Source organism: Schistocerca piceifrons, chromosome X (assembly GCF_021461385.2).
Source record: "Schistocerca piceifrons isolate TAMUIC-IGC-003096 chromosome X, iqSchPice1.1, whole genome shotgun sequence".
Taxonomy (NCBI): domain Eukaryota; kingdom Metazoa; phylum Arthropoda; class Insecta; order Orthoptera; family Acrididae; genus Schistocerca; species Schistocerca piceifrons.
This window is the reverse complement of record NC_060149.1, coordinates 787,296,784-787,310,955: the sequence shown is the minus strand read 5'-3', so window position 1 is coordinate 787,310,955 and position 14,172 is coordinate 787,296,784. Positions and strand designations below refer to the sequence as shown.

At 42.1% G+C, this 14,172-nt stretch overlaps 1 protein-coding gene across 1 annotated transcript in view; it reads right to left on the bottom strand.

Annotated features, from left to right (window-relative positions):
* Positions 1-14,172, bottom strand: part of LOC124722117 (methionine aminopeptidase 2-like) — a 105,642-nt gene that overhangs the window by 38,388 nt on the left and 53,082 nt on the right. Inside the window, exons 4-5 of the mRNA XM_047247323.1 lie at positions 12,445-12,599; positions 6,311-6,548 (exon numbers count right to left, since the gene is read on the bottom strand). Of these exons, the coding sequence (XP_047103279.1) occupies positions 6,311-6,548; positions 12,445-12,599 (393 nt within the window). The remainder of the gene's footprint in view (positions 1-6,310; positions 6,549-12,444; positions 12,600-14,172) is intronic.

Genomic DNA, 14,172 nt, shown 5'->3' with positions numbered 1-14,172 from the left:
TTTTCTGCTTGGCCTATAAATTTACCCACAAAACTACCTTGTATACTAACTTACTTTGAACTCCACAGATTTTCATTTTTAACACTGTCAAGCTGGCATATAGTTAGTCAATACGGTGTCACGCTCCAAACGAGTCCGGTAAACGAAGATTTCGCTACAGGGCAGTCAAAGTGGGACAGTGCACCACAATATGGGCCACTGTCAACCGGGCGCCGCATCGACACTGAGGCGGGTATTCATGGCGCAGGAGGTAGCCGTGGGTCGCCCGAGCGATGGAGAACCACAGAGTCCCTGCAAGAGGCCCGCATGGAGGACTGCTACACATTCGTAGTCTCCTTAATGGCTCGCAATTTGTTGTGCGAACTGAGACTATGCCACTCTGTCTCCCAAAGCCGAAAAACCTTGTAACGTAAAAACCAATGCAGGTCAGTTATTGGAATGCCGATCTCCATAAGCGGTTTCCGTGTTGCCTGCGTGGTCAGCCTGTCAGCATGTTCATTGCCTGGGATTCCGACGTGTCCTGGGGTCCACACAAACACCACTGAATGACCGGACCATTCCAGGGCATAGATGGACTCCTGGATGGTCGCTATCAAAGGATGACAAAGGTAGTACTGGTCGATAGCTTGTAGAGTGCTCAAGGAGTCAGTACACAGAAGAAGTGACTCCCCAGGTTATGAATGGATGTGCTCACGAGCACAAGATATAGCCACCAGCTCTGCAGTGAAACACTGCAGCCATCGTGCAAGGAATGCTGTTCAATATGTCCTCCATGGACATACGCAAAACCGCCGTGACCATCAGCCATCGTGCCGTCGGTGTAAATCACTTCATTGCCTCGGTACATGTCAAGATTCGAGATGAAGTGACAGCGGAGAGCTGCGGGGTGCACTGAGTCCTTTGGGCCATGTGAAAGGTCCAGGCAAAGCCGCGGCCTAGGTGTACACCATGGAGGTGTACGAGACTGGACCTGGAGTATAGGTGGTAACAGCAAGGACCCCAGTACGGATAGAAGGAATCGGATGCAAACTGCAATTGTACGCCCTGACATGGGCCCCTGATGCGGGAGATGAACCGCTGTGGGTGGGAAAAGGAGACGATAATTTGGATGCGCAGGAGAACTACGAATGTGTCCAACGTAACTGGCAAGAAGTTGTGCACTGACCTGCAATGGAGGAACTCCAGCCTCCTCAAGGCCACTGGTCACCGGACTTGTCCTAAAGGCTCCCCTTGCTAGTCGAACGCCACAGTGGCGCACTGGGTTGAGTAAACGCAATGCTGAGGGTGCCACCGAACCATAAAACAGACTCCCATAGTCAAGGGGGGATTGAACAAGGGCTCTGTATAGCTGCAGCAGCATAGAGGGATCTGCACCCCAGTTGGTGTTGCTCAGGCAGCAGAAGGCATTGAGGCGCTGCCAGCACATCCACAACGAAGGTGAGGAAGCCCAGTCAATCGGGAGAAAAAAAAAACAGTCCTAAAAATCGATACGTCTCCCCTACAGTGAGGAGAGTGTCAGTAAGGTAAAGTTCTGGTTGGGATGAATGGTATGACACCGAGAGAAGTGCATAACACACGACTTTGCCGCCGAAAACTGAAAGCCGTGGGCTAGGGACTATGACTGCGCCTTGTGGATGGCTCCCTGTAGGCGCCACTCAGCAACACCAGTACTGGTGGAGCAGTACGAAATGCAGAAGTTGCCTGCATACAGAGAGGGTGAGGCGGATGGCCCTACAGCTGCTGCTACTACACCGTTAATGGCCCCTCATGATAGATATACACTCAATACAGAGCCCTGCAGGACCTCATTCTCCTGGATACGGAGAGGGGAGGGGGGGGGGGGGCACCAACTTGGACACAGAAACTACAAAGTGACAGGAAATTCTGGATAAAAATCGGGAGTGAGCCTCGAATACAACACTCGTATAATGTGTCAAGGATATGACGTTGCCAGGTGGTGTCATACATTTTTCATAAATAAAAAAGGATGGCAACAAGGTGTTGGTGTCTGGAAAAGGCTGTTCAGATGGCAGACTCGAGGGACACAAGTTTATCAGCAGTAGAGCGACCCAGGCGGAAGCCACCTTGGCATGGAGCCAGTAGGCCACATGAATCCAGGACCCAACCCAACCGCCGACACACCATACATACCAGCAGCTTACAACAAATGTTGGTGAGGCTGATGGGCCGATAGCTATCCCCATCAAGTGGGTTTTTGTCGGGTCTGAGCACTGGTATGGTGGTGCTCTCCCACCAGTGTGATGGAAAGATGCTATCGCACCACATCCAGTTGAAAATCATGAGGAGATGTTGCTTGTAGTCAGATGAGAGATGTTTAATCATGTGACTATGGATCAGATCGGACCCAGGAGCTGCATCGAGGCAATGTGCAAGGGCACTGAGGAGTTCCCACTCTGTAAATGGGGCATTATAGGGTTCACTGTGGCGTGTAGTGAATGAGAGGACATTCTCTTCCCTCTGCTGTTTGAGTGTGAAAGGCTGGGGGGTATTTCTCCGACTCAGAGATGCGAGCAATGTGCTCAGCAAAGTGCTCGGCAATTGCATTTTGCGTCAGTAGATAACACACCATTTATGTTAACACCAGGAACACCTGTTGTGGTCTGATACCCAAAAGCTCATTTGATCTTTGCCCACACTTGGGAAGGTGATGTATGGCACCCAATGGTCGACACGTACCTCTCCCAACACTCCTGTTTCCACATTTTGATAAGCTGGTGAACACGGGCACAGAGCCATTTAAAGGCTATGAGGTGCTCCAGGGATGGGTGCCACTTATGCCACTACAGAGCTCGCTGACGCTCCTTAATTGCCTTAGCAACTTCCGGCGGTCACCAAGGGACTGTTTTTCACCAGGGGCACCCTAAAGAACGAGGGATCGCGTTTTCAACCGCAGTAACGATCATCATCGTCGTTACCTGCTGAACCACCACATCAATATTACCGTAGTGGGGGAAATTCAACGGTGACAGCAGAGGTGAAAGTTTCCCAGTCCACCTTGTTTAAAGCCCATCTGGGCAGGCGTCTGTGGGTCTGACGCCAGGGCAGTGACAGGAAGATGGAAAGTGGTCACCACCACACAGTCTCCAGTGGATAGATGGGAGAAAGCCAGGATTGCAAACCGAGAGATCAATGACCGAATATGTGCCATATGACACACTGAAATGTGTGGCAGCCCCAGTATTTCAGAGGCAGAGGTCGACTTGTGACAGTAAATTTTCGACATCCCTGTCTCAGACAGTAAGAACTGTGCAACCCCACAAGAGGTTATGAGCGTTAAAATCTTCCCAAAGTACGAAAGGTTTAGGGAGTTGATCAATCAGTGCAGCCAATGCAATCAGGGGTACTGCAACATCTGGAGGAAGATATACGTCGCAGACAGTTATTTCTTGCGTCATCTAAATCCTGACAGCTACAAATTCAAGAGAGGTTTGAACGGGCACAGGTTCACTGAATACCGAGTTCAGGACATAGACACAAACTTTACCTGACACACTATTATAGTTGCTACAGTTTCTGTAATATCCCTTATAGCCACAGAGGGCAGGGGTCCGCATTGCCAGGAACCAGGTTCCCTGGGTGGCAATGCAGAAAGCACTTGTAAAGCTTTACAGTTGCCGTAGCTCAGCCGAGTGGTGGAAAAAACCACTGCAATTCCACTGGAGGATGGCTTTATTGTGAGGCTGGGAAGGCACGAAGTGCACAAGGAGGCAGGTTATGCCTCAGGGTCACCTACTGCCTCTGACTATTTGTAGGCATTTCTATGGTGGATGAAGCATCAATGAGATCCAGGTCCGTAGGGGATGCTAAGATCTCCACCGCATCCTCAGATTCTCCACCACATCCTCAGATACAGAACTGATAGGGAGTGGTGGTGTTGGGGCCACCAGAGGGTCCTGTTTCTTAGCAGACTTCTTAGTTTGCTTGCTCTGTTGCTTCTCTCTAGGGGCTTGCTGGGAAGATTTCTCCGAAGCAGCTTCAGGCATAGGGGAAGACTGTGAAGCTGTTCATCCTGCAGCTTTTGGCTCCTTGAGCCACTGGCGAGTGTCCACCGTGGCATTAGTGGAGACATTAGGAGAAAGGGCCACAAAGGACCTCTTCTGCACGAGAGGAGCCGGAGGAGGCTGTTGCTTCTCCAGCAGTGGTATATGATGCCCTTGCCATGCACCATGTGGTAGCATGCAGAGTATGTAGATGTAGACATTCACATTGTCATCATGCAGTACGGTACATAAATTGTCTGACCAACAAGGTTTTTTCCACGTACGAAATAGGTGAAAATTTCATTCCACTGCATACTACTTGGAAATGTACATCACATACGATTATAAATATGGTTGGCTCCTGTCAGTTTCATTGTAGTCCTAAAGCTGATTTTTCTAATATTTTTGTGGACATGGCAAAGGTCTACATGGATCACGTCGTTTAAGTGGTTTTTGTGTTTCCGCAGCTCAAGTGGAGAAAGCAGAGTAATAAGGCTCTGTTATGTCATTCTCACTAGCGGAGTATTTTCGCAGAACCTCTATTTCATGCCAACAATGTAGTAGTTGCCCAGTGGTGACAACAGCTAGAACACCGACAGCTCCTTTCAGTCTAACTTTTAAAAAAATTAATAAAAGCTTTTAAAAATGATTAAAAAAAATCAGCAGATGCTAATTTGAGGTATTATAAAAAACTAAAAAATGTTTTCTTTGGAAGAAAAAGATAGGTGGGAGTACCATGAGACAGTAGAAACTGAGAGAGAGAAAACGAGTATGAACGATGAAACATATCATCCAGCTATTACCCAATCTGTATACACAATAAAGAGGTTTCTGAACAGTAATGCTTTTTAAGAATCACATTAATAACTACTCCAGGCATGTTGATTGCTGTTCCAAACAGTCCCACACATTTTCTATGGATGATTCAGCAGGCCAACGTAGATGTGATAGGGTGTTGCAAGCGTTTTTCAAAGCAGAATGTATATGTGCAGCCCCATGAGCAGAGCTGTTGTGATCTTGGAAGACTGGAATGTCTACATCATACTCATCATGAAGACGCAGAAGAAGGGGCTGCATTTGCTCTGCAATAATGTCGAAAGAAACATCCCAGTTCACGTTCACAGTAATCTGAATGAGTGGAAACAAGTTACAATATAGAAAATACCCCCAAAATATCTCAAAACCACACCTGGCCTGCACTCGACACCTCACAACATTTGAAAAGACACAACTCTTCAGACCACATTGTGTGCCTTCAGTCAGCTACCATTCAGTTTCCGCATCGCTCGACCCAGAGGAGACACTCAGCTTTATGTGCCCCTGTCAGCAACAACATTTTGTAACATACTGGACTCCAAAGGTACACTGCATGCACTTCCCTCTGTAACGTCCGCTCAGTAATCGGTTGAGAGATACCTGCTTTTCCTGACAACAGCAATTCCCATTGGGCCTGAAATTGACTGTAACTGATGAGGAGTGACACTCGTCTCCAGTCATCTCAGCTATAAACTTTCTTAAGACCACATTGTTCTCACAATACACCACAAGGCTTCCAGGCATATACCATTCCTCATAAACGTGTCTGACAGTCTGTACTGACACACGGACAAATCGAGGAACTTCACTGAGGGCTACTTTCTGCTATTATATCACATCTGTACATCGACCCATCTTAGTGCTCCGATCTGATACAACCAACAACAGCATACACAGCACTTCACTGCCACACTTTGCGCCAGCGGCAGATGGTTCCTACCACTTCTAAGCTTTATAAAATGCTCCTGAGTGACTGGTGTGCTCTTGGGGGGGCAGGGGGGAGGGGGACTAATATTTTGTCCAGTGAGTTTATTTGTTAGTAGGGCAGTTGTATTGTACAGTTTGTGCTGCAATGTTAATTTTCAAAACTGCTGCAAACGTCTCAACAAGAAAGACCCTTAGGAGCATTTTATCAACTGTGAACCATATATCCTGCTTGACAATCCATTCCACATTCACAAATATGATGATTACTGCAGTCACCACTAACAACAGCAGAACGATAATAATAATTACTTTCACAAAAGAAAATATTATACTCCTCCGACAAGCATAATGTACTATCCCCTCTCGAGTTTGTGAATTTATTTAGTATTGTTAATAATAGTATTACACGTATTATGTGCTGTTGTGTTTCCTAGGGCAAATCAGAGTAATTTGATACATATATGAGACTAAATGCAAATAAGAATACAAAACTTACTTTCAAAATTAAAGTCATAAACTGTTTTTGGATAAATAGGATTGTCGCACTTGACAAACTTGTTGCTTACCATTGATGTGAGTTCCAAAATCTATCTTCGTAACATCATCGTACAACAAAACAGTAGAATCACCACTGTTTGGTGTATAGTGAGCTGCACAATGGTTGCGAGAACATCCAGTAGGGAAGGCCAGACCTGCCTTCAAACCATTCTCCTGAATTAATTTGCGAGCTACTGATTCCAGCTCCTCACAAATTTGTATCATTGTCATACCAGGTTTCACCCACCGCCGAATGTATTCTCTGGTCTGAAAACATAAATCACTAATAACATGTAATGGCTCAGATAAATTGTTTATAGAGGTGATATTTTATATTGCATACCAACATGATCTTCAAAAATTTATGGCATCACAAAGCACATATGGGATCAATTTCTATCTCTGAACAACAGAATGCCACATTATCTTCGACTGTTGACAGGTTCCAATATTCCTTCCTTCCTTCCTTCCAAAACAACCATCGAATTACAAATGGCTTCTACTATCTGCACGATTTTCTTCCTTCGTGCAGATCATCATCTTCAAATAATGTATACCTGGCACCAAGACTTTTACAATATGCTACAAACACAGAGAAATCTGACTTCTCACAGAAATTTTGATGTAACTGCATATCTGCACCTAGATTCTGCTTCACTACAGAGTGCTCACTATATGGTACATTTTATTACCCTTTATAGTACTGTTTATCCCCCCCCCCCCCCCCCCCACACACACACACACACACACACACACACACACACACACACACACTACACAGTGGGAAACGAGGGTTACATGCCTCTTTATGAGCTGTCATACTAATTTTATCTTCAAGAAGGAATCTGTAACGGATGTAGATTATTCATAAATTCCAAAGCAAAAGCATTTCTTGGAACTTTCTGTGGATGTTTTTAGGAGCTATTACATTTCTTTTTTGAATGTCCACAAGTTTAAATTTTTCAGCACTTCCATTACACTCTCCTGTGACATAAACACGCCTGTTACCATTCGACTGTACTTCATTGTACATCCATAATTGCGCGCGCACACACACACACACACACACACACACACACACACACACACTGCCAACTTCATACAAGCCTTCATAATAAGCTTAAATTTATCTGATTTTTCTCATTCCTGTTGTTTCATGAGATGAATGGGGAAGGACGTAATATGTTGCCCAATTTCTTAGAAATCTCATTCTTCGAGTTTTCACAATATACCACTACATTACGCACAACACCTCTCTTGCAGTATCTGCCACTGAAGCTAGACGAGCATCTCCATAATGTTCACGTCTTTACTAAATGAACCCATGACAAAATGCACCACTCTTCTTTACCTCTTTTCTTAATCCCATCTTGTAAGGGTCCCCCACTAACAAAAAAACTCTTGGGAACCAGCCAAATCATTGTTTTGTACGTCAAGTTCTTTTATGCATTCCTTAGTGTTCTCTCAATGAATTTCAACCTGGCAATTACTTTTCCTGTAAAACTTTTATATGATAGTTCCACTTCAGGTGGTCATGAACTGATACTCTTAGATATTTTACTGTTGCCAGTGATTTATTGACAATCATGTAACTGAACAATCTACATATTTATGCACAACAAGTAAGGATAAGAAAATTTTGCAGAAATGATACAGTGAAAAATAAATAGAAATCTGCAATTTCCAGGGCCGACTGTATAAACATCACTGACTGGAGATCAAATTTGACACTGGATCAGAAACTGAACTACGTTCAGGACTCAGCTCTATTGTATAATGCTAAACTTGGCTCCACCTAAGTAGGTTCAGATTTGATCTTAGGTAGCACGCAACATGCTTTGCAACATGGCTAACATCGGCTACTGAGACAATTATTGCACTTCCACCACACATATTTATCATACATCGTAGATATGCAGTATTTATTTGAAGGTATCATGTTATAATCATGGGAACAAGTGGGCAGAAAAAGGAGTGATCATCAAATTTCTCTCAATGCAAGAAAGATTTGCTGCTGGAAGTTGTGTTGGGCCAGTATAATGATATCTCTGGGGGGACATCACTGTAACAAACAAGGTAAAGGCATGGAGAGAAGCTGCTGTTGACTTTAATTCTCTCATAAGTTTAATACCTTATGGACAGCTCTGCAAGCTGTTGCTATGTCTGCTTTAAACAGATCAACAAGCAATATCTGAAAGGTTCCTGTGGCGTAAAATCTTAAGGTTAACAGCAACATGCACATTACAGTCAGTGGTTAGTTTCAACAGATAGTCTGAGATCCTTAGTTACAATTGCTCTACAATACTTTTCTCCACATGAAACCTCAGCTTAAATGACTTGTTACTTAACTCCAAGAGCAGGTTCACTCTTTCACGGAATGTGCGGGGAGCTCGTTTGGTCTCGTCATCATTGTCCTCAATGGACAAATCTGAATGCTCAGATATTTGTAAAGTAAATGAAAGGAAACAATGTAATTCACATCACATAGGTTTATTGCACACAGAATTTTGCCCAACAGTGGCCAAGAGCACTTGGAAAATGGAGAGTATGGTATGGTTTCAATGGTATGGAATGGCATGGTGATGATGTTATAATTATCTTTACGACCAATAAAGTAGAGAAAGTAGTAACAAATGGAAGAAAAATATTCCAGAATTGACATGGGTTTGAACATGTGATCTTCTGCACTGCAGTCCACAATGCAACCTCTGAGCCATCTAAATGAATGAAGCACAAGTATGTGGTTAGTGTACACCAAAATACAGTACTTGCTTATGTTCTATTTATCAATGCATGTGGAATTGTCATCGCAGTTTAAGGACGTGTTAAGTAGTTAAAAACTTAATACAAATTGCATAGTTACTTGAGCCGAAAGAGAACACATACAAGTGGTGATGAATCATTATTGGCTGCTGTCAAAATTCCCGCACTTAATTGTTCGCTTCAAATATTCTGAATTTTCCTTTCCTAATCTGCTGCCATATGGGTATAAAATGCCTCTGAACTTATCACATAAATTATGAGTCATCTCCCATGAGCTGTTTATGAGATTGATCATTAAGTACACACTTTAGGCAGTAATTTCCTTAACCTAAACTACCACACCGAAAAAAGTATTTTGAGCGTCATCAGCGTAGGAATGGCATAGTCACATATTTACTTGGCATTTTAATTTTAATAACTTTTTTTGTTATGTCAGCTGGTATCTGCTAAAAACAAAGGCAATGAATCATAGTGTCACTACACTATCATCTGATGATCAGAGCTGAACCCGACTTTGAATTGCGAATTTTCGGTGACTTGGCATTTCCAGATTAAGCTTGATCTAAGGTCGTTTTCCGTCTTATCCTAAGGCTAATTGCTTTATACACTGGCCCTAAGTGGTACAACACAAAATCAGCAGTCTTTGTGAAATATCACAGAATTCCCTATTTCTGCATAAAAATGTTGTAAATGAATGTAGCAGTTTACTAGTGTTGGTAGACGATTGTTATCGAATAGCGAAATTGTAATTTTTTTTTTCCTTCATTACACTGAGAATTGTGTACAATCAAACTATCAGTTGATTTCCTGTGTAAAGACCTCTAGCTCTAAATTGGCTATCAAACTGAAACATCCTCCTTCCAATGACCACCCTCCAGTAACAGCTTTAGTTACCAACACAACATTTCCTGACAATTTTGCACAACCTCCCACGTGAAATGGGGCACATTTTTGAGAAGTGTTTAATGCACTGCATCAATTAAACTACATATTTTTTGTAGTACACAAGTACAAATGTGAAAACACCAAATATCGCACTTTAGTTGTGTTAACATGTAAATCAACACTATGTTTGGTCATATTTTGCCTTACCGTAGACCCCAGTTTACACCACAGATCACACGGTCACCACAAACTTCAAACACAAATGGTTAAAATCATACCGAATAAATATTGAAATAAGCATTCTCACTGTTCTGTTTTAATGCCAGAAGCACATTTGCATGCAGTCATGTGGCCTGTGCTCTGATTCGCTAATTAGAGCAAACCGAGCAAGTATGATGTTGATTTATGCGTTCGTGAAGCTAGAGTGCTGTAATTGGCACTTTTTGTATTTATAAGTGTGAACCACCAAAAACCTGCAGTTTGACTGACGCGCTGCATTGAAGATCTCCCCAATGCACATTATTTTTGGTACAATTTGTTGTGCAAAAACATCTGACTATCAGAATTGCTGAATGAAACTACACTGTGTAACAGAATTAAACGATCACTTTTTTGAAACCCCGTAACTGTCTCTCACTGTTTCACGTTAATTTCAAATTTGGCTCAAACATGCCTACAGCCTTCCTCTGTAATGGTACAAAAGTGTGGTGCCCTGCGGCATCACTGATGTACATTCATTCACAATGCATGCAATTTCAGAGATCATGCCTCTGTACAGTTCACAGGCCTACTGGCACACTCTGGTGGGCCGCCAAAGAAACAGTGTTATTTAAGCAATCGCAAACGAGTGCTCGGCCTATACTGTAACCTGTATTACTGTTGTCCAGTCACTGTGTTGAGTGCTACACAGAACCTGTACTTCTTGTTTGTTCTTGCTATGACAAACTTGATGACAAGTGAGGATTACATTTTCTCCGAGTGTTCATGTCAGTGCTGAGTCACCCAACAAACGTCTTCATGGAAGAAATCCTCCAACATATCATTGCCCAACAGCAAGCTTTTGTGCAACAGCAGCAGGCTCTCGCCACCGCCCTCAATCCAGTGGCATCTGCATGTTCGCGGCAGGTTACTCTCCTATCAGTGCAATCATCGCCCTTTCTGGCATATGATGAATCGGCTAAAGATTCAGACTCCTACAGTACATGGTCACACCAACATTTCCATGTTTTTCGTGTGGGCAATGCTAACCCAAGTAGGGCTTTCTTTCTTGCCTGATCTGCAGAGTGTGCGCTGATATGAAACTTCCTCGCAGGTTAAAACTGTGTGCCAGACCGAGACTCGAACTCGGGATCTTTGCCTTTCGCAGGCAAGTGCTCTACCGTCTGAGCTATCCAAGCACGACTCACACCCCAGCCTCACAGATTTACTTCAGCCAGTACCTCGTCTCCTACCTTCCAAACTTCACAGAAGCTCTCCTGCGAACCTTGCAGAACTAGCACTCCTGGAGAAAAGGAGTGCTAGTTCTGCAAGGTTCACAGGAGAGCTTCTGTATAGTTGGGAAGGTAGGAGATGAGGTACTGGCAGAAGTAAAGTTATGAGGACGGGGCATGAGTCATGCTTGGGTAGCTCAGATGGTAGAACACTTCCCTACAAAAGGCAAAGGTCCTGAGTACAAGTCTCGGTCTGGAACACAGTTTTAATCTGCCAGGAAGTTTCATATTATTCCATACCCAATTGCAAGCTGGAAGTATGCACGATATTGTTGCGGAACTGCTCGTCTCATACAACTTGTATCCAGTACCTGTACCAGCCAGATGATAGTTTAGTTGTAAGAGCCTGAATGTCCACTTTTACTTCACTCTGCACATATCTATCTAAAAAAATATTAGAGCATCAACCAATTTTTAACCTTTTTTCTTTTTTTTTCTTCTGAAGGCATAGTTGTTTTGCTGCTCTTTGTGGGCAATGTGAGCGTTCAGAGGAACAGCTTTTTCAGTGACATTTTCAGTGGCTATGTCTTGTTAAAAACACCTTTCTGTTGACAGTAAGATACATGTTTTGTCATAATTGTTGTATATCAAACACTCTTCCTCATTTGTGAACAAAACTAACATAATTATATGTGACTTCTTGTATTGTAACCAACCTGCATCTCTCTCTCTCTCTCTCTCTCTCTCTCTCTCTCTCTCTCTCTCTCTCTCTCTCTCTGTGTGTGTGTGTGTGTGTGTGTGTGTGTGTGTGTGTGTGTGTGTGTGTGTGGTTAAATGTTATGTTGGCTTTTTTATATTTTTTATCTACAGAAGACCATAGAGGCTGAAACAGTAGTGTTGCTCAGTAATTAATTAAATTTAATGTACAATAACTTTACAAGATACAATTAAATGGAAAAATGTCAACTGAGGATTTTCATTGCTATCACGGCTAAAAAATGGAGCAGTGTTGGAACATTACGTTAATTTTGTGGTCACATATGTACCTAAAAATACAATAAATCTACGTATGATATGTCACCTACCTGTCGGTGAGCTTCTGCAGCTATTCTAAATTCATTATAAATGTCAATGTTCATGTGGTCAATTGCTTTCTGTTCTTCTGAAGTGACACGCTGCCTAGCAGTACGATAGTCTCCAATAACGGGATAGTCCAAGCATTGTCCTACTGGATAGAAACCTATAAAAAGGAGAAAGGCACTCAAAGATTTTCAGTCTTTCAAAAACTAACATTCACTTGACATCCTGAGTACAGAAAAAGATAATTGGTGTATATGACAGACATCTCTAAACTCTCATTCACACTAACTCTCTCTCTCTCTCTCTCTCTCTCTCTCTCTCTCTCTCACACACACACACACACACACACACACACACACACACACACAGAAATAAAGCCCTATAACACTCCATACACACACTATTCTCCCGTGAGCATTTCACTGAAGAGCATTTTTAGTACGGCTGAAATTTCCAACACGATCATCCTTACAATACAAAAATCACTAATTGTTTCAAACTGTTTCAACAATGCATGTGCTGAAAAACTTGTTTGCAAATTGTCAGGAACTATCAGGTATTGGTGCGTGAACAAGTCAAGCCGATTGATTGCAAGACTGAAGTATGAAATTACATTTCAATCATCTTGAAACCTTAGTGTTCTTGTGCGAATCAACACCTATCACAGAAGCACAGATGTTTTTTAAACACACTTAATTATGTGAAATGTCACTGTTATTTGCAGTTGTAAATAAATTAGTCTGGCTGTAAGAATGGTTTTTAATTTCTTTATTGCATAATTATGTTCTTGCGCTTAAGTCAGATTACACAAAATATTACAGTTCTCATAATCATGCAAAGTTGGCAAATGATTTACATTTGAATTAAGGAGCCTTTACAGTGGGTGTGTGCATAACTTTCTACAAACATAAGCCATTTATTGTGTTGAGGACAAACCTTTTGATGAAGCCATGTGATCATTATTCTGTAAAGGCATTAAAACGTAACAAAATACTACTTTATGCCCCACGGGCTATACAGCCATGGGTTAAAATTAAGTAATTGTTCACTTTTTAGAATATAAAAGGACAAAATAATAAGTCACTAGAGTCATTAGAAACTGTTTTATTTAAGGCATGGTATAATTATCTTACTTTGCCATGTATTTAATGTAGTTCTTAAAAGCCTTGAATTTAAATAAGATGCCTAGATTCAATCAAGCATGCAGACACGGGGTTAGAAATCATACATTCAGTTTACATAATGTTATTTATGCTATTAGGTTTTCACCGACTGATTCCAAATCATGACTGGTTAATACTTTAACATGTATCTGTGTTCCAGAACTTAAAGTCTTATCCAAATTGTATACAAGACATGCCTAAAGTATGTTCAGTATGTGGATGTAGCATTGAAACAGATGCACACTCATTCATACCACACTTACACCATTAGAGATTTATACTGGCAAAACTAATTAATTTTCAATAAAAATAAATCTACATCTACATGAATACTCTGCAATTCACACTTAAGTGCACGGCAGAGGGTTCATCAAACAACATTTGGATTATTTCTCTACTGTTCCACTTCTGAACAATGCACGGGAGAAACAAACAGTTACATCTTTCCATGTGAGTACCAATTTCTCTTATTCTATTATGATTATTAGTTGTTCTTACATAGCTGGCAGCAAGAAAATATTTTTGTTTTCAGAAGATAAAGTTGTCAATTGAAATTTCATGAAAACATCT